This window comes from Thermobia domestica, chromosome 6 (assembly GCF_964235325.1).
Source record: "Thermobia domestica chromosome 6, izTheDome1.hap1.1, whole genome shotgun sequence".
Lineage (NCBI taxonomy): Eukaryota > Metazoa > Arthropoda > Insecta > Zygentoma > Lepismatidae > Thermobia > Thermobia domestica.
In genome coordinates, this window is record NC_137459.1 from 97,302,239 (window position 1) to 97,329,601 (window position 27,363).

At 35.8% G+C, this 27,363-nt stretch overlaps 1 protein-coding gene across 1 annotated transcript; it reads right to left on the reverse strand.

Moving 5' to 3' along the window:
• LOC145688110 (uncharacterized) lies at window positions 1-27,363 on the reverse strand. Its single transcript, XM_081761861.1, has 3 exons — window positions 26,998-27,363; window positions 5,350-5,604; window positions 1-1,929 (listed from the first exon to the last, which is right to left on the reverse strand). Exons 1-3 carry the CDS (start codon window positions 27,103-27,105, stop codon window positions 802-804), a joined length of 1,491 nt encoding a protein of 496 aa, XP_081617987.1. The 5' UTR covers window positions 27,106-27,363; the 3' UTR covers window positions 1-801.

Sequence of the window (27,363 nt, forward strand, 5' to 3'; positions counted from 1 at the left end):
TTTTGTACAACAGTTTATTAAGACAATTATAAAAATGTTTTAAAAGGTCTTCAAAATACAATAACAAGTCTAATGATATTCAATTAAAATTTATATGAGTTAAATTAACCATGAGGCAGAGGGAAATTGTCAATCATGCACAATAAACATTGTAAACTACATACAAAATACATAAAATCAAACGTAAATCTTAACATTTAAGGCAAATATCTACGAGCTTTTGTATAGCTGTTTTACAAATGATTATTCTAATACTTTTCACAATAATTAAACTATTAAAATTTCAAATTTACCTATATTATTTTGGCATTTTGTCATAGGTCTAATATGAAAAATAATTTATAGAAAATAGCTATAACATTCTGTATATATTCCATGTAAACTTCTAATACTAAGTATTGTTCTTAAAGCATTTGAGTTTATTGTAATGTGATATACATTGACACTTATCTAACACTATAGTGTTAAAGCACATCAAGAACTATTATACATAACTAAAGTTATTCATTTTTTCCTTTTTTTTTTTTTTTTTTACGGAAACAAATATTAACCTAATGAATATATTTTAGAATGCAATTTTCAATTTAAACGTACTTAATTTAAACAATTCAAATAAACAGTCAACTTGCAATTATGTATTTTAACCTCCTGTATTTGTATTATCAAAATTTGAATGAGGGAATTTTAATTATGCATTACGTATACCTAAAATTAACTCAATTTCGGTAATGTTAACTTAGTTTATGCCTTTCTAACCGCCAAGATTTTCACTGAGGTTCTGGGTGTTTCACTGTGGATTGATTACTTCAAAACAATTCGAGTTTCATTGTTGTTGTTCATAAGCAATTTTTGACTCTCTGCTGATGTGGATGCATCAGAACGAACGGAACTGTTACATGATTTTCTATTAGGTCTATTTGCTTTGCAAATTTCAACGATCCCTTTTGTTCCACTTAAGCGAATTCCACGAATTTTACCCTGAGGTTTGTTTGTAGGTGTATTTTCATTTGTACGACTGGAAGGTGTAGCTGAGAGACGACGGAACTTAAATTTTGAAGTTTTGTCGGACTCAGGAAGTGATGCACGGGGGCGCTTATTACTAATAGGTTGTTTGTTTTCTTTCCCCGAACTGCATGGTACTGGTATTTTAGATTTCTTCATCACTTCTTCGCTGGACTTTTTTGGCGTAAGGGAAGTTTTCAACTTTGTAACGTTGCCTACCGTAGATTTCAAAGCAACTAGACTTGAAGCAATTTTATTTTTCGGAGTTGATTTACCTGAAACTAGAATATTGGGTGATCTGGTATTGCTCTTGGCACCTATTTTTAGTAGAGATGACTTAAGTTTAGAGTTTCCTTTATCGTTTACCTTTGGTAAGGATTTCTGCAAGCCATGTGGACCTTCAAAAACTGAATCATTGAGCTGAGTTTCGGAAACCGCCTTCTCAGGTAGTTCCACCTTTGGGCTAGATGCTGTAACTTCACTTATGTTAAAGCTTAGATCAGATATATCTGATTCTTTTCCCAACGTACTTTTGGTCTTAGGCTGTGTTGGAACACTAACTTTGGCTTCGGGAGTACTAAATTTTCCGGATGTGCTACTCGTAGCTACTTCTTTCTCCGCTAACTTTATCATGGGTTCTTTCACACTTATAGTTCTTTTAAGAGAACTGACTCTTGCCGGTACCTTGAAATGATCTGTTGTTAAAGTATCCAGAGAACGATATCTTGCAGGAGTTTCTTTTCCTGACAGAGAAAGACGCTCGAGACGTTCGATGGAAGTAGAAAGGTTTGTATTTTTATCTTCTTCTTTCACAAATTGACTTAAGAGCAGCAATATTTCACGAACTACAGTAGCTGTACTTTGCTTCATACCAGGCAACTCACTGCTTCCTGCTGCGAGGGACTGCAGAGACGAGTATTTCCTCTCCTAAGAAGCAAGAAACATGCATATAAGTGCATTAGTAAGATTGTGATTCAGCATATTTCGAATCAAAATATTATGAATCTATATGTGAGACAGATGGCATTCAATCTCTGGCGAGAAATTTTAAATTATTTAATTTAGTTTTCAATATTTTGTAAGTGGTATAAAAAATATCTATAAACAACTGAATTCGGAATATATAGTGTCAATTTATAATGATAGTCGTAAATCTCAGAAATCGTATAAGGCAGAAAAGCGAAATTTTGTACCAAGAAACTATAGAAAGGGGAACAACGCCCTAGGTATTTTGTAACATCACAAGATGAACAGTGTTGCCAACACAGTTATATTTTTCAAATATCACTACGTCAAATTATTACATTTCAAATCAACATGTAAAACGAAAACAAAATAGGCCTACCAAGTTTATTATTCAGTGTTGCAAACTAAGGATGTTATAGTATCACATCCATCCAAAATTTGGAAGCCCCTAATACGTACAACACAACGCAGATAGACAGGATAACACATCGAAAGCACATTAGCGTTAGATACCATGGGCATTGTATGACTTGTTTCGAATGAATAGAAACCAAGTTACCAGGGCTTGAAAACAATTTTTAGATGCTTTATTTCGATAAAATGCTTAGATAAGTATCATATCTAGTCACATATGTGGTTTGTAATGAACGTGCAAATTATTTTGCCGTTTACTGCATTTAAATATCTGAAACCATTCCGGAGATACGTTAACTTTGATAAAGTTCGCAGCACTGCTGAAAATGGTGTATTTGTGGAAAATATTCAAAATGATTGTTATTTTCCTTCTCTTTTATAGCATTACGGTAATAGTTGTTATTACAAGTTAACGCAATTACATGATTAAGCAGAGTTGCTGACTTCAATGTTCATAATCTCCGAAATCGAAGATGATCGATTTGATATATCGAACTGCTGTAAACGGCAACAATTAACACATCCATTACAAACCACACAAGTAACTAGATATGATACTTATCTAAGCATTTTTTTTTTTTTTTTTGAAATAAGGCATTAAAAGTTAAATATTCAAGCCCTGGTAACTTGGTTCCTATTCATTAGAAACAAGTCATACCATGACTATGGTATCCAACGCTAACGTACTTTCGATGTGCATTATTCTGTCCATCTGCGTTGTGCTGTGTGTGATAAAGGCTTCCAAACTTTGGATATTTGTGATACTATAACATCCTTAGTTTGCAACACTGAATAATAGACGTGGTATTTTAAGTTTTCGTTTAGCATGTTAATATAAAATATGTAATAATCTGACGTAACATTTAAAAAATATAACTATATTAGTTCGTTAACACTGTCATCCGGTGATGTTACAAAAATACCTAGGACGTTGTCTCTCTCCCTATAGTTTCTTGGTGCAAAATTTTGCTTCTCTGACTTACACAATTTGAGATATTTACTACTATCACTATAAATAGACCACCCTCTATAAACCGTATTCCTGCGTGTATAAGCCACGGATTTAGTTTTTACCTAAAAGCTAAAAGAATCTCTTGTGTAAGTCGTAAGAAGACTAAGGGAATTTTGAGTCTTAACTGCGTGAAAACTGTTAAAAATGATATTATTTCTACACGTTCTCAGAAGTTTATTTTAGCACAATCAGGCTATCCTCAAAAGGACATACTAACTACTCGAACTTTCTTATATGAGAGGCAACGCTAACTCATCAATGATGATTCATTTTTCATGTACGTACGTACTATCTGTCAAACAAGTAAATTCATGTTTTTCGCGGGATAGTATTATCTACGCCTTGCTACTATTGATGGTATGAAAAAGTACCACAAATTACCACATCTCACTTCGCCTACAGATTCCAGTTTTCTTGATCACTTAAAATAGTATTCCTGGACATCGTAGCGAAAAAATGTTTTTCATGCATTGTACAAAAACAATAAAAACTATAGGGGAACACGGAACACAAAGGGGGGGACAGGGAACACATCTGTAACCAAATAGATAAATACAGGATGGACCTAATAAGGGTTCAGAAGTTGGATGGGAAGGAAATGGAGCAGTGAAGTCCGCAAATTTTACGTTCTTTTACGGGGAAGGAAAAAATCAACTGCAGGGTTTCTCGTTCACAAACTAATAATATCAACAATTAAACGGGTTGAATTTGTTAAGTAGAACGGGTATTTGACCAACTCCTGTGACACCATATGAAAATTCTATTAACGGATTTCAATGCGAAGATAGGAAGAGAGGATATTTTCAAACCGATTATACGGAATGAAAGTTTGCATAAGGAAAGCAATGACGCCGTGCTACACTAACTTTGCAACATCCAAAAACCTTATCGTAAAGAGTACACAATTTCCACAACGTGACGTTCATAAATATATTTGGACCTCACCACATGGAAAAGCACAATCAAATTGATCACGTTTTAATAGATGTAAGAACACTGTCTGGCATAATTGATGTTCTGTCATTCAGAGGAGCTGATTATGACTGATCGCCTGGTTGCAGCATTAAGAGAGACTGTCGTTGAATAAGATAAACATCCAATGTCTGAAAATGGCGAGATTTAATTTAATTTCAAGAAATTAAAGGAGATTCAAGTGAGAGGAATATCAGATTGAAATAGATTCTCGGTTTTAGAAGATTCGGAATGCCCTAGTGTTGAGGGTACTCGAGTTGAAATTAGAGATAGTATTAAAATTTCAGCAAAAGAAAAAATGGAGCACACGAAAATACGTAAGAACAAACCATGGTTTGATCACGAATGTACTGAACTAGCAGAGAAGAGAAAACAGGCAAAATTACGTTGGCTACAAATTCCGAACGAAATAACTACACAAAATTTCGTTGACATCAGAAGGGAAACTTCCAAAACTTTTAAAACAAAGAAACACGATCTTTGAAGGCTAAAGATCTTTAAGATAATGGTAAAAACATACATTCGGGGCGCGTAAGAGCATCATCAAATTTAGGAAAGGCTATCAACCTCGCGCTTATACAGGGCGGTATGAAGCTATTTAAGTAAACTTCGGGAGCTGATTCCCAACACCGAAACACACACACACACACACACACACACAAAAAAAAGTCCTCTGTAACTTTGGTCAGTGAGGGATAGTTTCGGCGATATAAGATGCCGAAAGCGTGGGAAAATGAATTCAGAGGGCTGTAATTCAAAAACGACGCAACGTAGAGAGTGTGGTTTAGAACATAACACTCGAAGTCATACCTACTCGATTGAAAATTGTAGGTTTCAAACCTCCGCAAGATATGTGTGAGGGATTTCCCAAAGGAACGTAGGGCTTACTTGCCAGGTTATAGGAAATTCTTGCTAAGTTATTTAATTTCTAGTTCCAAATTGAATTGTCTAATCTAAGTAAACATGAGCTAAATTCACCGTACCTGATTATTTCCGCATGTCCACGATACTTCCCAAAATGTAACTGCTGCTACATCATTCATATTCTTGCAACCACAATTCGTAGCCTCTAGTTTAGCAAGAAGAGAACTTCGTGCGCATGAAATGTCTACTTTGCAACCATTTGATTCAGAAGTCTTGGAATTTGCAGTTTCCGCAGGTTTTCCAAAATACGTCAATTTGTAGCCCCAACCTTGTAGCAATGCTACAACATTCCTAATGTCTGGAGTTTCCTGTTTCTGTAAGATAAAGTGTTGAACAGATAAGAGACAAGAGAAAATGTTCTTTAAGTAGTTTAAATAATAAACTTAATGTTGCATGCTTTTAAGTTGAATAAATTAGATCACGTAGTAACGTGCAATATAGAAGCGGTTTTTTTTAGTTTCCCCGAATGCATTTCACTATCCAATTATTGCACACATGAGTAACTGAGAATCCTCGCGAAAACTTAAGACTTACATCCAGGAAATATTTTTTCCTATCCTTTCCATTTCAACTTTCCACTTTATTTATAATTTGATTTGTGTTCTGTTAATTTTCGTGGGGTGCCATATGTTGATTATCGAACAAAACACACTCCCTAGATGTTTAAGTATGAAATAATTAAAATGGCGAAATGACAACTAATTAAGAATTAGTCTCAGAAGCGAAAGTCCTATTAGCGACAGGAACTGTTATCTGTCCTATGAGCGACCGATTCATTTACATTGAGATGGAAGATATGATTCCATCTCGTAAAGTATGTTTGCCTCGGGCGTTATAAGCGCCCAAACAACCTTGGTATGAAATATGTACGTGCCAGTGATACTGTTCGTCAAATATATTTTTCCTCTACTGTGAGTAAAAATAAAACTTATTTTGAGGTAGATTTGACATAAAACATATCAAACAATTTAACGAGACAACAGGGATATTTCCATGAAAAGTATATTCCTATGAAATTATTGAAAATCCAGTTGTAATATCCCCTTTCTTCAAAAGCTCTGTTTTCTGTACTTAATTTGGTTTCAAATCTAATTACTCACTACGCCCAGTAATATATTTTATTTTGAAAAACTTAAACGTGTAACAGTTTCGCCGTGAATAAAATAAAAAAAAAGTCAATGACAAAAGACAGCTTTTGAGATCCCTTACATCTGGTTGGCTATTCTCAACCAATCCCACCAATTACAATGCAGTTCACTCTAAACAATCTAAAAGGTAAACAAAGTCTTTAAACTACTTTCTTCCCTATTGTAAGATACTAAAACGAATTGCTTGATTTGCCTTCCTCTCTTGTTTTGACTTATACATAAAAGCTTGTTGTGTAGCAATCTGAAATAGTACCTTATAACTAGACGAACTGTTAAGTGTTGCGAGAGATTTGTAACTTGTGTAATAATTTCTTCGAATACACCGTGTTTTTAGATTTTTTTGATATCCTCAAGTGGTGAACACCCTCTTTCCATGGGCGCCCGATTGGAAGGCAGGGGTAGGGCAGTATTCATCCCTGGCTAACAAAAATGTATACATAATATAGCAAACCACATATATTGAATATCAGATATACCAGACGTGATAGGAGATGCCCTTCCCTAGAAAATTTTCTTCGGGTGCCCCTACCTCTTTCTGATTTCTTTCTTATGCCATAAACATATTCAATCTAAACTTATGCTTCGTATAATCTTAACATGAAATTTTTAATTATATTAGAATCATAGACAAAGGCAGAGCTACTCTAAGTATTTAGTTAGTTTTCCCCTTGATATACTCAATGTATTCATAGAAATTAATTCAAAAATATAATATTAGGAAAAACGTATAAAAGATTGTTAATGTAATGAGAGCATTCTCACGTATTAAATTCAGGTAGAGCGAAATTTTTCATAGTACATTTTGTTAGGTTCTAAATCACATTAGCATGAAACAAGTTAAAGAAGAGAGAACCTTTTCTTCCATTATCTTAGTATGAACGAATCAGTGACTCATAGGGCAGTTAACAGATCGAATCGGTCGCTCATAAGATAGTTAACAGTTCCTGTCGCTACTAGGACTGTCGCAAGTGTGAAAACACCCTAATTATCTGTAGATGAATACTGAACAAAGTTCCAATTTTAATAATTTATTAAATAAGCAAAAGAAACAACTAAGAAATATACGTACCTAAGGTGTATTTTGATAAGAAAAATTGAAACAAAGTCGAAACAGATTAAAACTCATGAGCTTCAAGTCTAAAATTAACACAGGTTTGATTTTGACAAAAAGGTATGCTATTATGTGTCATTTAAAGCATATTCACATAGTATTTTCTAGTGATATGCTATGGTAATTAACTTTTTTGTTACTGAAAAGATCAAGTTATAAAGACATTTTTCTGGCTTTCAATTTGGCAAAATCTCTTATTACTGTATCCGTATCCATTTCATTGAGCATGTCATTTTCAATAGCCATCAAAGCTAGTTCATTTAATCGTTCTTGAGATATACTTGATCTCAAATCATCATTCTTTAATTTTAGCCGAACTTGCTTAATACACAAGTGACAAAAGTGTATGGCTTAATCAATATTTGTCTTCGATCCAGTAACAGAAATTCAAAATCAGGTCACCCCTGACTAAATTATTTTCAGGGCCCCTTAGGCCTATAAAACAAGTTAGTCCTTTCGTGTCTCTTTCCAACATAGACGTTCGAAATTAAGCAATGATTGACAACGTAAACACAAGCAATGGCGCACCCAAGATTTATCTTTTGAGTCCGAAGAGTTTTAGGAGTAGTCTACAAAATGCAAATAATGTGTATTTTCATCCTGAAATTGTGCTAATTTTCTTAAAAATTAAAAGATCTGGAGGATCCAGACTCCCGGGCCACCTCCGTCGGTGCATCCCTGAACACAAGTAACTAATACTCAAAACTATTTTGCATTAGGACTATTACCTAACGTTTAAAAATATCGCTCCATCTAAATTTAACGAGAGAATGAATTGATAATGATTGTTACATTGATATAATACAACGAGCATATGTATACACTGCTGTGATTGACAGTTCTGAAAAAAAAAATGTGTTACCGCCACTTACTATAATCCTAATGACCTTCCTATTACAGTTTCGATTTCGATTACAGCTACTCTTTCGAGTTACATACACATATACTGCATGAAAACTAATTATATTCAAACAAATTTTGAAATACATTAAATTTAACTCAGACCTGCAACTGAATAGGCCGTATCAATTCCATTTTAACATTTAATTACTGCAATCAAATAAAATAAACTTACAATTTCAAAAGCTTGTCGACTTGGGAATACTTCGTTAACAGTAACTGGTATTAAGAACTCCAACCTCAACATTTATATGATTATCACTTTCGAAATTTTGTCCAGAAGTCGAAAGACTTTTTAAAGCCGTCGCTTGCCTCTCACCTGCTTTCAAGTTTCGTAGCTTTCTTTTCCAACAAAATGCTCACTTGGTTCTTTATCGTTGGTCATTATTATTACATGAAAAACAAATCACTTGAAAACTGAAAATACACATTATAAAAAACTAAACTACTTAGGATAGAAACAAAAATGTTGACGAATGACAAATGGACTAATAAACATTAACAAAGTGAGGATTAAGCGGTGGGCAGTGATTGTGAGCCACTAATATTAAAAAGTTAAAATTTTCCTCAGAAATAATCAAAAATTCCATTTGTACTGCTCGTCTTTTCTTAGTATTCGCCCCCCTCCCTGGACAACAAAAGCCTAGTCGCTTAAACTTCAATAATGTGCATTTAATTTACGCTGACCTTTCTCAACCCTTAACTATGGTCATTAAACCGAAGCACTATGCGGGGGACACTGTTTATGACAAGGCGGAGCACCCTTGAAGACATTTCTTTGTACTGTGATAATGCCACCATAAGAAACACGTGCATTTGACGTTTTTTGTTAGTTGATCCATTGCTATTTCAAAAACATTTAGCAATGATATTATCTTGTAAGGTCGCGGAAGGGTTGTTGGGAGAGGAACGCAAAGTCTATTATGTTTGTATTTTGTGCATATGATGGGATTTTCAAAAGAATGCCGCCGTCTTCAGTCGAATTTTCGTAGTAATTAATATAACATGTATTGAAAAGCTAAATTTCCCTACATTTTATGTCATATTCGCAAAATCTTCCTTCCCTCCCTCCTTAAAAATATTTCTTAAATTTCCCTGCTACAGGAAATTTTCCTCAAACTAGCATCACTTGTGAGTGTAGCATTGGCGCCAATTAATGTACGAGTCCATTTCAATTGTAAAGTAGTATTTTGCATCCAACCACGCAAAAATGGGACTATTGTCCTTTTGATGTATTTTTCTGTATCTCAGTCTCTGTAATACTTATTTGAAGCTATTTAGAAAAATTTTCATCATAACATTTTCTCTAATAAATATTCACATTTACAACAAAATTCCTTTTCCAATTTGGCGCCCTCTTCACCTGGCGCCTCTTGCGAACGCGTAGTCCGTAAGATTTAAGATCCGGCCCTGGTAACATTCAGTACCAAGTCTGTCACGAAAGGCAATAGTATATAGAAAATGTGCAAAGTGACAGAAACGCAAGGGTAAAATTAGTAACTTCGTAAGATTAAGCTTCTTTCGCCGGGTCTAAGTGGGAAGGGTAAATGCACATTCTGAGCTATGGTGAAAATATTAAACTTTGTAACACTGCTTAAAATTGTTTAGTTCCGAGAACTTACCTACCAAAAAGCACTATTTTAATGTTATAGACGCAATATTTTTTAAGTTAAAATTTCCTACAAATATTCCATTTTAAGCAATGTGTCAAATTTTACATTTTTACTTCCATCTCCCGAATGGTTTGAGATAATAAACTGTTTACATGACTGACTTTTACGCCGATTAGAAACCATATACAATTCTCCAACATATATTTTCGTTCCTGATTTTTTTCTAACTCCATTAAAATAGGAAGTTTGGCAACAATACATTTAGAGGAGGGAGAATCGGAGTAGTGAAGCATTCCATACCTCGCTGTTCACCGTTTGAAATATTCACTTTTTTTTTACCGAGTGCAATGTTACTTTCAGTACAAAATTGTACCTTACAGAAAACTTTATTGTAGTTAAAGAAAGTACACATACTTTTCGACCAAAACAAGAAATCGTAGAAAAGCAAAGAGGATTGTTAGGGAGTTCCTTAGGTATTAATACAACTAAAAGGTAATTCGATAGCCATGCGTGTAGTCTCTTTGTATTTAAAACTTTTGAATCGGGTTCGAATCCCACTGGGTAATGCTATTTACTTTTAAAAAAATTCCCCTGTTCTTGGCTTAATTTCTGATTTTATAATTTCTTTCCTATTTTGCTTCTCCAGAAGTATTCGTGGTTTAGAAAGTAACCAATTGTTCACTGTTTATGTCCGACAATTTTTTCAGACATCATGAAAACGAATAATAAACATTTTTTTTAAAGTTTTAAGAGTACATATATGCTACTAAATTAAAATGGATTAAATCTTTATTCTTCGCATTGTGAGAATTGACAGTGGGATATCCGAGATTTCCCCTGCTGACAAATTTTCTCTCTCATTGGAGAAAAAAATCTGGCAGGAGTAACTTTTCCTCAAGATTTGTTTTCAAATGTGCATGAGGATAAATACTTTTATTTTGTAGACAAAAGTACGAGATCTTACCACGACGTTTGCCCTTGACGTTTTCGTACAACTTCCTCAAGAGCCCACAGTAATATGCTGCATTAATCGTTGCACCCACTGGAACATAGTCCACCAGCAGAATCCAGTCCTTATTTTTAAAAAAAATGCCATTTGTTTCTGTGCTGACCTCTGCACGCGGCACTTCTTTGGCGGGGAAAAAGAACTGTGCTTCCATTCCTTAGACTGTTCTTTAGTCTCGAGATCATAATAGATCCACGTCTCATCACCAGTTACGAGTTAAAAAAAAAAAAAAAAAAAAAAAAGTTTGCAAAATGTTCCACAACTTTCCGCAAAGTTCTGTGTTGTCATGTTTACTTCTGATACGAAAAAGAAAAGGATGTTAATATAATCGGAAATTGCATTTTTGCAACATAGTCTATACAGATCATGTCCTATATACCCTGCTAATTTCAGCTTAGCTCTTTTCTTGGTAAGGCTCAATCTTGAACAGCACCCTCTCGTACAACATGTAGAAACAAATCTTCGTAAGCAGATTGGTTTACCAAAACTCCTTTATATATTTACCCTGTCCATCCGTCTAGGAGGCATAAACTCAAGGACTACTTGAACCCCGCCAAATTTGTTTAGGATATAAAGGACCAAACGGTAGAAACAGAGTTAGTTTACAAAGCAGACATACAAACCGAAAGTTATAAAGTACTACCGGTGTTTACGTTGATTATTAGAGTAAAAACGGTAACAAACAGCGGGAAGTAATTTTCTTTGCTGGATTAATTGTTCCAAGAAGACACTTCATCTCCATCCTTAACTGTCTCGTAAATCCGGAAGAGAGAAATAAACATCATTCGGTTTGAATATTGATCTAGCAGAGCAAAAATGATTCGAGAGAAATGGCTCAAAGTCGAAAGGAGCAGAAAATCTACCACTTCCAGTTTTTACAGTAATTCCTATCATGGGCGCCCGAAGAAAATTTTCTAGGGGGGCTCAAATCTTGGGTTGCTATATTACGTTTGGTATTTTTTACTTTTATTAAAAATCTTAAATTTAATATATTTTATTTTCTGTTTAAGGGGGTAAGTACGCAGAAGTAAAAGCCCATAAGCAACCACAGTACAGACTTAACTCTGGACGAGCTATATTTGAGTATATTATATATATATATATATATATATATATATATATATATATATATATATATATATAGTGCATCATTTATAATGTCCAACCACGATAACTCAGAAATCAAAAGAGGGAGTAAAACAACTTCACACAAAGCAACTATAAGGAGGGGGACATCTTTCTTCGCACGTATTAAACAGAAACACTCAACAGTATTCTCAACCCAATACACAGTTATGTTTTTTTCAAATAGCACGTCAGATTACTACATATTTTAAATCAACATGTCAAACGGAAACTTAAAATACCACATTTATTATTCAGTGTTGTAAAAACTAAGTTTGTTATAGTATCACAAACGTCTAAAATTTGGAAGCCTCCATCACACATACAGCACAACAGAGATGGGCAGGATAATGCACATCGGAAGTACCTTATCGTTGGATGCCATGGTATGACTTGTTTTGAATGAGTCGGAACGATGTTACAAGAGTGATTTTTTTTTCGAAATGTTTTATTTCGAATATATGCTTAGATAAGTATCATATCTAGTTACTTGCATGGTTTGCAATTGGCAAACAAATCATTTTGCCGTTTACAGCACTTTGATATCTCAGTTTCGAAGGTATGGTAAGTATTGATAAAGTTCGCAACACCGCTGAAAATAGCATATTTGTGGAAAATATTTAAAATTGTTGTTGTTCCCTCTCCGTTACAACAATAGATTTTAGTAACTGTAGTTACAAGTTCTCGCAATTACATGATTCAAGCAGGGTTCAGTATATTCTCTCTTTTTTTAAAAAAAGAAATGTATCCTAGCATTTTCTATTTTTTTAATGGGAGAGGGATATTTTATATATGCGAAATTGGTAGTGGATTGATATGTAAATATAATCTAAGACGAACGACATTAGTTGAGAAATAAATTGGGAAAACTACAGTGCATCGCACATTATACCCATTGCTTTGTATAATAATAAGTGCTGAAGATCGTGTTTATTGTATGGAGAGTTCAGAGCACAAGGCAATCAAACGATGAAATTGTGAGAAAAATAGACAAAATATGTACTGTAAGCTTAATTACATGGAAAATTATTTTGTACAGCATGCTTTATTAAATGGTAAATTTTAGTTTTTTTTTTTTCTTCTTTACGTTGGCCTACTTTATCTTGATTTGAGACTTTCAAATTTCATCCTATTTTTTTACTGAAAAATATCTGTAATTCAAGGAAATAATTATCTATGTTATAAAATTGAAAGTGACTATGTTTGTAACAATCTCTTAAACCGCCCGAACGATCTCGATCAAATTTCTGACATAGATGTGGCTCTGGCCTGGAAGTTTTTTTTTTTTTTTTTTTTTTTTAGCTATTCACTTTGACGGTAAAACTTATGGAAGGGGGATATAAAAAAAAACTTAACTCTTGAACCACCCGACCGATCAATCAAATTTTCAACATAGATTAGGCTCGCATCTGGAGTGGCTTTTATCATGTCATTTTGAGGGTAGAACTTAAGGGGATATTATATAAACTTCAAAACTTAACTTGAACCACTCGACCGATCTCAACTTTTTAACATAAATAAGATTCAGGACTGGAGAAGTTTTGTTTATATATTTACTCTGGCTGCAGAACCTAGGAGCGGGGATATATATATATATATATATATATATATATATATATATAGTGTGTGTGTGTGTGTGTGTGTGTAAAAAATAAAAATGAAAGTAACCGTCTTGATGAGGTTCAGACCTGAGATGGTTTTGTTATATCACTTTGACGGTATAACTTAGAGGAGGAACATTTATAAATGATCGAAAATGACATATTGCCGAATCTATAGTTTTCGCGGTCGCTGAGATGAATAGTAACACTTCTAATGCTGATTAAATCCAAATTCAGCACTGCAATTTGGGGGAGGAAGGAGAAATATAAAAATGATCACAAATGACCAATATCAGTGTTAGATCCATGGCTTTTGGAGTCGCTGAGACGAACAGTGACACTTCCGATTCCGTTTACATCCAAATTCAACCCTATAACTTTGGGAAGGGGAGAGGGAAATACATAAAACTGATCAAATATTACCCATATTAGTGTTGCATCCATAGTATTCGGGGGCGCTGAGATGAACGATGACATTTCTGATGCCATCCGCCGCAACATGGGGGAAGGGGAGATATATATAACTGATCGAAAATGGCCGATATTATTTCCTAATCGATGATTTGAGATCGCTGCGAGACACTTCCAATCCCGTTTAAAACCAAATTCAGCCCCGCAACTTCGGGGAGAGAGAGAGAGCTATATAAAAATGATCGAAAATAACCGATATTCATGGGCGGCGATTAGGGGGGGCAAAGGGGGGCAGTTGCTTCCCCACTTGTTTGAAGTAACCCATTAAGTTATATAGTATCATTTAGAAATGTAAAGTTTTTGTATGTATTACTGGTTCATAGAAAAATTGTGCCATATAATATTTGCCGTTGCGTGAGTATGTCGGTTGTCTTCCCGTGGAGTTAAGAAAGCAACAAGAATTGGGTTTTAATTGCCACCGAAAATAACCCCAAAATTAACCTTTTGGAGCACAACAATTCCAGCATACTTTCACTTCTTACAAGGGCTCGATATGTTAGCCGCTGAGAGAACATTTCGCAAAAAAAGAAATTTTTCACAAGTTATTCTTTAATTGCACAGAAATTGACAGTTCTTAAAATGTCTTCTTTCTAACAGTAAGGAATATTGATTAAGAAGAGAGTAATATGAAACAACCAGCTTTTCCATTGTTTTTCAGTGTAGCATACGAGTGAAGTGGTGTGTTTAGGCGTGTACGAGTTATATACAATTAAATTTAGTAAATTCAACATAATTCTAGGTTTTAGGATTATTTTGTATAACTGGAGTGATTCTAAATATTGTCGTGTTTTGATGTGGTCCAAAAAAAAAAAAAAAAAAAAAAAATGAAAACTGCACCTAATGGCAAAGAATATGTTTCGGTAAGCTGCAAAAGTAAATATATTTTTTTAAAACGTTGCATATGCTTGTAGTATTCACTGTCTTTCATTTCCTAAGAGTAATAACACATATTTAATAGCATGTGTGGAATTAAAAATAAAGTTGTGCATTAATCCCGGTTTGGGGGCGCGGTGGCTCAGTGGTAGAGCGTTCACCTCCGGTGCTTGGGGTCCCCGGTTCGATCCCAGCTCGCACCGTGTGGATTTTGTGGTGGACAAACACCGTGCTCGTGAATTTTCTCGGGGTTCTCCCGTTTCCTCCCACTTTCTTCATTCCACCATTTTCATTCATTTCTCATAATCACCGTCTCCTTTAGCCTAACTGGCATAATCGTGGGACGTAAAACTGACAGATTTCATTTCATTTTTAATCCCAGTTTCAATGTAACTTCTACGAAACAAGCCTCATTATTCATTACTATGGTTAATATTGTCCTTTCTATTTATATGTTTTGCAAATTTGTTATTAAATAATTCTGATCACACAATTTTCCAGGCAGAATTTTAAGATGTTGATGAGGAAGGAATCAAATTTCTTCTTACACTTAGTTGTTTAAGAGTGCAAAGAGCTAGTACCTACTTCTGTTGCTCTTGTCAATTTACTTAAGATATGAAATACGATATACGGTATTTTAACTGAAAAACATAGTATCCTATTAGTTATACAACCTTTCGTCAAACAACGTGTTAGAAACAACCAGGAAAAATAACATTGATATACAAATATTCAGATCAAGTCATGCTCCCCCACTTTTAACGTTCAATCGCCGCCACTGCCGATATTAGTGCGAAGTCCATAGTTTTCGGAGTCGCCGAGATGAACAGTGTTCTTTCCGATGCCGTTGAAATTGATGCCACTGAAAACGAAAGCAGCATATTTCGCTGGTGCCGAATACATTAGATACGGATTTGTGCTCTTAAATTTTAATTTTAACCCAGCGAAGCGGGTAATCGATGATAGTATATAAATTGGAATTAATTTTATGACAAACACTTCATTTTATATCGTAAAGGTCATGTCCACCGGTATTGTAACAGACCGGTGCTTGAGCGATTGACCGTAGAAATTCCAACTCCCATTAGTGATAATGCCACAGCTTTGTTTTATTAGTGTAAAGTGTAAACTCAGTGTAAACTGAGTAAAGTGAATGGAGAAGAGGGCGTGGATCATGGGTCAGAGTTGATGAGAATGTGTTTTGGTGGGTGGTGTCCAGAGTATATCATGGTGGAGGTCATGATAGGTGGTGGGTCAACTTTTCTTTGACCCATGTAATCTGATCAATGTAAAGTAGGTCACTCTCATGCCATACAAGAATGCAGATTTTAGTAATGTGTACGCAAGAGATTCCCTACAAGGTGTAATCCCCAAAAATTCTCTGATTTAAAGGCGGCTGCAAAGTAGGCAACTACCTTTTAAATAAGTTATATTTAGTTTGTACTAAACAAAATAGTTTTAACATACAGCTATTAAAACTAAATAATAATAATAATTAAAAGTAGTTGACAGGAAACCAAAACATGATACATAACCAAATGCAGTTGAGATCGTTCCTGCAGTTGATGAGCTAACTTAGAAATTAGGGGCGCCGTTATTCTGGCAACACTGTAATTTCTATGAATGCAACACGTAATTCTTCAGGTTCATATTTTCTGTTGTAGAGCAACATTATCTATGATTGTGGTAAGTTGCATTTCATTATCTCTTTCACTTATGAAAAACAAACAAAACAAAAATGGTAAATATTGTATTATTTTTAGTAAGTCAGGTTCTTAAACTTCCAGTGAGTTGCTCACTTTTCTGTCGTTTTTTTTTTAATTTTCGGTTCCATAATCATTTCTGCTGCACTACTTCAGTTTAAATTACTAGTCATGAACTCTGCCTAGGTGCTCCGTGACAAGTTTCAAGAGATAACGCAAATTAGTTAATGTAATTACAAACTTTAAATTAATATTCCTAACGCAAATTATTTGCGAATCCTAAATAGTATTCACTTACTTTAAAATTTAACCCAAACCAATCCACACTTCACAATACGTAGATCTATGTTCTGAATTTCGCACTGTCGGAACATCTTAGAACATTGTTTATGGAAGTCCGGTAGAATTTTGACACTACTCGGGGCAAAAAAAAAAAAAAAAAAAAAAAATTGATGCCAAATACTGAATTAGTATTATCTCGAGGTAATTATCCCGCTTCTAGTTATCTATTATCTTGTTTCTTCATGGTTATCAATGTAGAGACTAAGAAATTTGCTAAAGTAAAGGATAAAAATTAATACTAACATGTAACACGAAGTGTAATACTCAGATTTTAATAAAATTTGGCAGGTAGATACTACACATGAAAAACGAAAAAAATGAAATTGAGTTTTACGTCCCACGATGATGCTGGCAAAGTGAAAGGAGACTGTGATGATGAGAAATGATTGAAATTGTGGAATTAAGAAAGTGGGAGTAAACGGGAGAACCCCAGGGAAACCCACGCACACGGTTTTTGTCCACCACAAAGTTCACTTGGCGGGGGCTGGGACCCCAAGCAGCAGAGATGAACACTACCACTGAGCCACCGCGACCCCACGAAAAACGAATACGTGGTTTTCATTTCCTGCGGGAAAACTTTTGGGGGGGAACCACCCAAAATTTTGAAATTTGACGCCCGAAACGCAAGAAGTGGACCGAAGTGAATGACATTGTCCACAGATATTTTAGACGTATGAGGGAGTACGTGTTTCGTATTTTCCTTATTAAAAAAAACGGTTGGGTGGGGCACAGACTATTCTAAACCTTTGATTACGAAAAATCTAAAGTGCTAATAAGCATACGTTAAAAGTGCCTAAATGACATTGAGAATAGCAACGAAACTTTGTTTAGAGACAATACACATAAAACAAGCGACCATGTGTTTTTTTGTGTCAAGGCCCCCCTCCGGAAAATAAATATTACCGGAGATGCACAGGAAGGAATGGATCGAAATGAATGAAATTGTACAGCGGTGGACACTTCTAAATGGTACACCTTAGCCGTAAATCTCCATATGGCTGTACCATTTAGAAGTGTCCACCGCTGTACATAGATATTGTATATGTAAAATAAGCAATACTTATTTCACAAGTGTCCCCATCCGATTTGCTTCAAATTTGGCACATCAAACAGTAAGAACAAATAGTATAGCGTTATTTCGGGAGGCGTCCTTTACCCTCACAATGTTTTTTTCCGCATAAATAAAAACACGTGTTGATTTATTTTCTGTTTACTGTTGGTGTTCCACATTTGAAGCAAATCAGATGGGGACACTTGATAAACACAAATTGCCTTATTTTACACATACAATGTCTAGAAAATTTCATCAGCTTCGGTCCGCTCCTTCCTGCGCTACTACGGTAATATTTAGTTTTTATCGGAGGGAGGTTTTACGCACGAACTAGAAATACGTGTTAGTTTATTTTTTGGGAATTTCCCCTCCAGAAAATTTCGTTTCAATTCTCCATATCCTTTAGGAACTTATGAAGTATACTTATTTGCACTTTTGATGTTTCGTTATCAACGATTTGGAGGAGGATTCATTTTGTGCCCCACCCAAGTTTTTTTCTTCATTAAAAAACAAACACGTATTACATAATTTTACGTCTAAAATATTTGTGCGCAGTTTCATTCGCTTCAGTCCAATTCTTCTTGCCTTGCAGGCGTCAACTTTCAAAATTTTGGGCGGGGGCTTTTGCCTCTGGAACATTTTAGTAGAAAATTAAAAAAAAAAACTGTACTCGCTTATTTTTTGCGTATTGTCACTACAAAATGTTTCGCTGCAATTTTTCATGTTTTTAGGCACTTCTGACATACTGTTAGCAACACTTTTGATATTTCGTGTTCAAGGGTATGAAGGGCTCCTTGCCCTCACTCAACCGTTTTTCTCTTAGAAAAATACGAAACACATATTTCCCCATTTTGCGTCTATAATATCTGTACACAATTTCATTAACTTCTGTCCACTTATTCGTGTCTTTCAGGGGCCAACTTTCAAACTTTTGAGTGTGGGCATTTGCCCTCTGAAACAGTTTTTCCACAGAAAATTAAAAAAAGACACACACACACGTATTAGTTTTTTTTTTTTCAGGGTAGTATCTACCTGCCAAATGTTATCAAAATCGGAGTGTTACACTTGGGAACTGTTACATGTAAGTTTGTTCTTGGGACGCTCAAGTCATGAAGAAGCAGCTTTTAGCTTAATTTTACAATTCTTCTAGAGTGACCAGCGCTAAAAGCGGAAATAGTTTATTTCTACCATTTAGTTTTGAATACACGTTTAATACAAGAGGAGTTTAATCTATTCTTGAGGCACTTTGTCCGTATCAAAACATTTCTTGATATTTCTTACAATTTTTGCTATGGTATCTGTCGAGAGATAAAGGCAGATGGACGCACGGATATACCCGTTCTATAAGACTTCCCATACGTACTTCACACAGCATAGTTTGGAAATCTAAATATGCAAATAAACTACTGTTATAACGAATTAGGCTTGTTTTATTTAGAATGGATTTGACGCCACACAAACGGTACCGAACGCTAGTAGTATATTGTACTGTTATAAAATAGATTATTATTAATATTTTCCATTTTTTAAATATTTAGTTGAATATCATTGTATATAATATGGATAGTCCAAGTTGGCACAAAATGACTCATTCGTGATTGATATGTAATTCTCACCTAAATCATCGGCCCCAAAATTTACTTTTCCAGGTTCCACAAATAGACAAAATGGTCCTATGAATAGGTATGGCTAAGAAGAGTAGTGCTAAAAACTGAGCAGTTATAGAGTACCTCCACAGGAAGAAAACTATCCCGAAGAATCAGTGGCGTAGCACACTTTTGCGGGCCCCCCCGCAAAGTATAGAGAAGGGGCCCCACTTGTAAAGCCGACACAAGTAAGGTGGAAGTTCTACTTCTTTCAAACTTTATTCATCGCAAGACTTCGGGGCCCCTATACATCGGGCCCCCCCCGCACTGCGGGGGTTGCGGGGGCAGCTGCTACGCCACTGCGAAGAATCCATCTTTGTGTCAACCGTTGAAGAACTTTGCACCTTGTAACACTACTCAGAAACAGAGGTGGATCCAAAAAGGTAGGGGGACGGTAGGTAGTGGCATGACGTGACGCCGTCCCCCTGCCTATCTTGGCCCGTTGTATTTTTAGGAACTGGGAGGACGCCGTATATATTTTGGAGGTGTGGGGACGCCATCCCTGCGCGTTCCCCCTAACTTTTGCCCCCTGACATTACTGCTAGAAACTGACTTGCAGGCTTCCAAAAGTGTGAGACGAACTTTAAAGATTAATTTTGTTGCGAAACACTGCTGACCTAGAAGACATTGATGTCATCCCTGACATGGTTGATTTGATTTAAGCGTTCCTATCACCAGCAAGGGAGGTTATGAGACGTGAACTTCTAGCTTAACGTGGAATCCTAACCACATGAGCTCCTGCCGTGAATCGAACCTGGGTCCCCCATCATCCATGACATGGTATTGCAAAATCTAAGACCTTTTATGTATTATAGAAACTATTTGACATATTGCGTAAGAGGTTACAACGCATTCTGAAGAAATGCAAGCGCACAAGTCTGCGGCTAAGCATGAGGGAAATACCAGTCATGTTACTAAATTTCTGAATCCTGTACACACACGGCAGTAATTGCAGTCTTCTTTCCTGGTATACTTCCCCTCTTCCCTCCAAGTAGACTGAGCTAAGATATATCAAATAGTGTCCCGGTGCAGCCCCAACACATTTTGACTACTTCGACGGACAAACTTTTCCGCAAAAAAACATGAGCAAGTGCTCGCTTGTAAACTCATCATTTACTTCTATAAAGAGGATACAAGCATATTGTAGTAGAAATTCGTAACTCAGGATATAACATATCTACAACTTTAAATTTAACATTTTTTTTAAATAGTGGGAAACACCTCATCCCCACTCCAAAATACTTCATGAGAGACTGTTCGTAGTCTTCTATAGAACTGAGGGCAATCTTATGGTGAACTTCCTACTAAGCTGCTACGGTGACTGGAGTATATTGTGAACTATTAAAGCGTTCAAGTATTTGAAAAAAAAAAAGTAAGATGGCCGTGGAAAGATGTCACAAATCATTCTAATACACCAAAACAACAGAAGCTATATGTGTAACAGTAATTTGCGAGAAAAAAAAAAACGCGTTGTCTCCTCAACTTTAATACGATCTTTCTTACAGTTTTCCTGCCTAGTAATAATAATAATAATAATAATAATAATAATAATAATAATAATAATAATAATAATAATAATAATAATAATAAACTACGTTAAAATAGTGATGGAGTTATGGCTAATAGTGATTTCTTGAACACTAGAACTTCGGATCTGTTTTTTTCCTCCTTTCTTTAAGGTTTTCGAAATCTTATAGAGCGATGTAAACACATTAAGGAGAAATCATCTTGTGAATATGGAAAAGGTTTCACGCCTATGCGACTCTGCTCTTGGTTAGGCTAGAAAGTTGGCCGCCACCTCGTGTAACACAAACTGTGCGACAAGAACAGCAGAAAAGTTAGGGGAAAAAATCACCCAGCGAGACTCGCACGAAGTTCAAAAGTATTAAAATCATCACAAAAATGAACTACTTACCGCGTATGGCTATAGAAACAACTATAGTCTGTTCCTCCAGTTGCATTGATAGTGAATGAATTTTGAGCATTCTTATACGATTTTTTTTTTTTTTGCTTTTGTGTGTGTGTGTGTGTGTGTGTGTGTGTGTGTGTGTGTGTGTGTGTGTGTTGTAGTTAAAGAAAACACAAACAAACACACACACACAATGTTTTCTATATGTGCCAAAGTACTTTGTTTTAAAAGTATCATTACGTTAAGTAACAAAAGTGGAGCTGAGCTATGTTCGGAAGTCTTGTTATCCCCCCACACCTATTACTTAGAATGCGCTGTTGCGAAATCGATAATTTTAAGGGACTTGTTCGGTTGGTAACACTTAACGTTATGGTATCACAAAAAATGCCAGCATCTCTCACTGTCAATATTTGCAACATACAAAATTCCAAAGCTCTTTTTCATTAGTTTATAAGTTGCAAGATCGTATCAAGATAAATGGTCCACCCTGTATATACGTATAAGCCTTTAAATAGAGAAAGAAGCAATATGGTAATTGTTTAATTTTTAGAAAAAACTACAGGCACAACTCATGAGGAAAAATCAACATTGCAAAATTGTTCCGTGTAATTGTAGACTACAATAAAGTGTCACAAATTAAAGAGAAGTAACAATCAAGTTAATAAAATAAACCTACCCCAAAAGGATTACGTGTTGATTGCCACGGTGTTGTTTGCCACGATTCGATTTTGGTGTTGTTTGCCACGGTATTGTGCTCTGATTCATCTTATGTCAAAATCGTGAAGATTTATAGAAAATTACTCAAACTGAGGGTTATCAGATGACCATATTATCATAAACAGATCTATCATAAACAGAATACATACAATACAAACTGTCCCAAACACTGTTACTGCTTCTATTCCGTAACCATATTTTTGAGTATTCATTAGACATTTCTCTCCAAAGGTATTTTATTAGTGGTTTAGTTTATTCTCTAAATTATATCTGAATATTCCATTTCTTATCCTCTGACTTTGTTCGTTAGCTATTTTAGTGGATTTATGTCTTTGCTGGTTTGACAGACAGGACTCGATCGCTTATTAATTTATGCTTTAATGAGTTTGTATAGGCTTATTCTATTGAGATATATGCGGTCGCTTAGTGGTAGAGCTTTTACCTTTGGTGCGCGGGGGTCCTGGGGTTCGATCCCAGCTCGCTCCAAGTGGACTTCATGATGGACAAACACCGTGTGCGTGGATTTTCTCGGTGTTCTTCCATTTCCTCTCACTTTATTCACTCCACCACTGTCTTCATTTCTCATCATCACCGTCTGCTTTAGCCTAGCCGGCATAACTATGGACGTAAAACAAAGATTCATTTCATTTTCTAACGAGAAATATGCAAAGCCCACTTCGCGCGAGCTGGAATCTAACCGGAGACTCCAAGCACCAGAGGTGAATGCTTTACCACTGAGCCACCTTTGTCCATTCATATTTAATAGGCGGTCGCAAATAGGAAAAGTTACAAAAGTCAGCTGTAGCATGTCTTCTTTCTCACCTCAACTATAGGTTGGTGTGTAACATGGAAATTTTAAAACTTCACTCCCTTGAGAGAGCTGTTTTATACTTTGATAGGGTCTCCGTAAATGTAATTTACAAAGCTCTAAGTTGATATCATATAGCCCTTCTGCTATTTCTAACCCGTTCCTAATATCACGCAGCAGGCTTTATATAGACTTAACATACTATAGAATAGAATTTATGCACCAGGAAGCATGAAATAAAGTGATTATAATATTATAACTTCACATCATATTTGGTTCTTAATCCTAGGCGGCTCCTATAAGAAAGCAGAATGCTTTGTAGTGGACAAACCCCGTGCGTGAGTTTTCACGGGGTTCATGTTTCCTCACTTTCTTCAATACAAACAAAAAAATGAAATTAAGTTTTACGTCCTTCAGTTATGCCGGTTAGGCTAAAGGAGACTGATTATGAGAGGAGTGAAATGGTGGAATGAAGAAAGTGGGAGGAAACGGGAGAACCCTAGAAAACCCAGGAGCACGGTGTTTGTCCACCACAAAATCCACACGACGCGAGCTGGGATCGAACCAGGGACCCCAAGCACCGGAGGTGAACGCTCTATCACTGAGCCACCACGCCCCTATTCTTCAACTCACAATTTTGCATTCATTCTCCTCTTCATAACCTTTAGCTTACACAACATAACCATAGGACGTAAAACTGAAATCCAGTTCTTTAGTCGTTTAGCATAAAAAAAGAAAAAGAACATTATGTAACAAAAGGTGATATTAAGAACTCCAATTATATCAACGAGAAAATGCAATTACAACAACTTACTAAGTTATTGTGACATTATGATGTTTTGTGTTTATTTGTTTGGAGCTTAATGCTCTCTTTCAGCAGCGAGTCTAATGAGACCTCTCTCGTCCTTAAGGCGAGAACACCACTTGATCCAGGGGATCACAAAACAGAGGTGCCTGGCAGCCCTTCCCTTTCACCCAGATGTGTGAGAATCCTTACGATAATGAGATCTGATAAGATCGGAATGCAAATACTGTGGCACAATCGTGGCAAAAAAACACCAAAATCGAATCGTGGCAAACAACATGCCACCCCCAAAAGTGTGTGTTTTTAAATCCTGTCAATAATTTAAAAAGAAATATCAGTCACGTGAACATTTCTAAAGCTATTCATGTTGAAGTCTCGGAGCTGAAGCCTCCCTTAAAGCCGGGTCTGCTGTCAAACTTGCGTTTTGCTGTGCATTGAGCTTGTATGAATGAAGCTACCTTGCAAACTGATGGAGCAAAGAACTAAATTGCTCTGGACAAAATTTGAATCACCTGCTTCTATCAGTTTGCTACCTCAGTATGCAGCCAACCTTATAGCCATGCTGAAACACACATCCGGACATTTTAACATAGAGGGAGGTGCTCTTTTCTCTTAAAATGGTTCTAAAAAAAAAAAAACACTCGTATAAGGACCTGCTCACTTGCATTTATATACCAAGTTTTAACTTCCTAACTTGATAGGATAATACATCTTCCATTTTTTTTACATAAATTTTGATCCCCGCTTCCCCTCAGAATACGCATTAAGCAAATTAACTAGGGATGGGCACGAGCGAGTTTTCTTTTAAACTCTACTCGAATAGAATCGAAGCAGACATCTCTGAACTAGACTCGAGAACTTTGCTTGAAAAAATTCCTCCAACTCGAATTCGGGTAGAGTTGAGCCAAATTCTGTGCATAGTTCAAAGTACTGTCTTCAATATAGACAATACAATAATATAATTATGACACTTATTACTATAACAATGTGTATAAACACGAAAGATAGGCGGTTTGTATCTGAATACTAAAAATTAGTTGGCTTCCGACCTCGGTAGTCATGAAGCCTGGAAGGCAAGGACATCGTTCATGAGGTCCTAGGTTTGAGTTCCGGAGGAGCAAGTACTCGGGTTTGAGCCAAAATTGTTAGATGTTATAGGGCGTTGGCCAAACATGTTCAAAACAGCTCAGATCGGGTTTAGGGTTGTCAACGGCTCGGCTACAACTCATTTACTATCGAGCCGAACGGAGAAGTAAGCAGAGTCAACAGCTCACCTAACCGAACCGGCTCAAGCCCTCGGTTTAGTTGAGCCGAACCCAACCGATGTCTTATTCCAACCGAGCCAGCTCTATCCGATAGCTCACCTGAGATGAGTCAAACCAAGTTGGTTACGCATCCAACCGAGCCGGCTCGAGCTGTTCGCTCAGTTGAGCCAAGCCGAGCAGGTTGACATCACTACCTGGGATGGGCTTCGCTTGGGCTAAAGAAATTCGACTGTGCAGGTCTCAGCGTTGTGGTAAGAACTACAGTATATAGCATACTTATATTGGTGTTCAGTACGTTTGAGGCTGTCTCTTCATAAAAAATATATTGCCGTCTAGTTATCGAGAAGAGATGCAAGCAGTGTCCCCTCTAGTGAGCAACACAAACTATTCCACATTACAGCTTGCATTTTTCATGGCTTTCGCTTTCCACTCTAATCAGCCCATGAGTTCAAAACGAGTTAAAACGAGCTGAACGAGCGAGCAATTTATCAAACTCGACTAGACTCGAAACTACACTCGAGAAATTACCTTCGACTATACTCCCTAAAATTAATAAAAATTTAAGTGAGCTTAGGGTTCACTATTGTACCAAAACTCAATAGGTGCAGCGGTGTAAAAAGATTTTGCGGGCAAATACAACTATTAATTTTTATTTATATAGATAAGCCTGACCTCACAAAATAGAAACCATAAAATTAAACTATAAACTAAATTTTACGCATATCTTATGTGATGAAATTTTGTACAATCTTATTTCATCTTGCAAATGAGATTTATTTTCATCTATCTTGTGGAACATGTGTCTTGTGGCAACAACATATCCGTGGTTTTCCCCGGACCTACTTCTATTTCACCTATTCTCTAAGCACTATTTACTCAATTTTCCTAGTTTTTTTTTCTTTCTTTACTTAAATGTAGAAGTATAGTCAGCAGTCTAAAAACAACATAGCACACTTCTACCTCTGAGTCACAAGTAATATTTTCTCAAGGATAAAATATACACGAGACCTTCGTGCGACATTCCTACAAACTCCTTTTTGAATCATTTCTAGGTAATTAATCCTTGTTCTTTGATAACTGCCAGTCATTTGAAGACTCAGGGCTACTTTGATAGTCATACATAAACACACAAAGTACTATATTCAGAATAATGGGATCAAAGCTCCTTATAAAGTTTACATTAACGCATATACGTTATTGAATAGCATTAAAGGACTCAAGTCTGTCTTTACGATAAGAAGCAGAAGTTAGATATTCCAAGATCAAATACGTATAGCTATATTGAAGTATGTCAGTAGTCACAAAAACAATACGATCTTTCACATCAAAGGTGAGTAGCCTATTTCACCACTGATACACAGTTTCTTTCCTGCATAGTAATGTTACGTAATTGAAGTCAAACAAAACATTAGGTTTACATCCACTGTAAGTTTACAACACTTAAATTAGTTCATTCTCAAATGAAAATAGCAACAACATCCTAGAAACAAAAGTAACCTATTTTATTTGCAGCTACCAATATGTTTATTAATGATCAAACACGTTTTATACTGTAACACAAATAACAATAAATGCAAAACTCGTGTGTATGAATAACTGATAACTTTACCAACCTCAAAATCCTTATTAAGGCCATGTACATTCCATGCCAATAAATGTTTCATGAAACGTCTTTTAGAAACGTTGTAGTTTTTCAAATCTGCATCCTCGAGTGAATCCATTATACTGCCTTATGGAACAGCAACACACTTATCTAATTGCTAAACGTAACCACCACCTCACTGTTCCCGCATGAAATGAAGTTAGGCTACAATAACGCCCTATATTAATCGTTACTCCATCTACATCCAAAACATACTTGTATTAACTTCACAAAATAGTGTTCATACACTATTTTTGGTTGTATAAGTTTTGTTTTAAAATTATTTAATTCATTCTCTTCCATAAAATAAAATAGACCTAATAGCTGCTAGCAAATT

Excerpts from the sequence above, each read along its gene's own strand:
- LOC145688110 (XM_081761861.1), bottom strand. The coding sequence starts at position 27,105 with ATGGATTCACTCGAGGATGCAGATTTGAAAAACTACAACGTTTCTAAA. Across the intron at positions 5,605-26,997 it reads GCCTTAATAAGGATTTTGAG|AAACAGGAAACTCCAGACAT; the intron begins GTTGGTAAAGTT and ends TTTATCTTACAG. Across the intron at positions 1,930-5,349 it reads GGACATGCGGAAATAATCAG|GAGAGGAAATACTCGTCTCT; the intron begins GTACGGTGAATT and ends CTTGCTTCTTAG.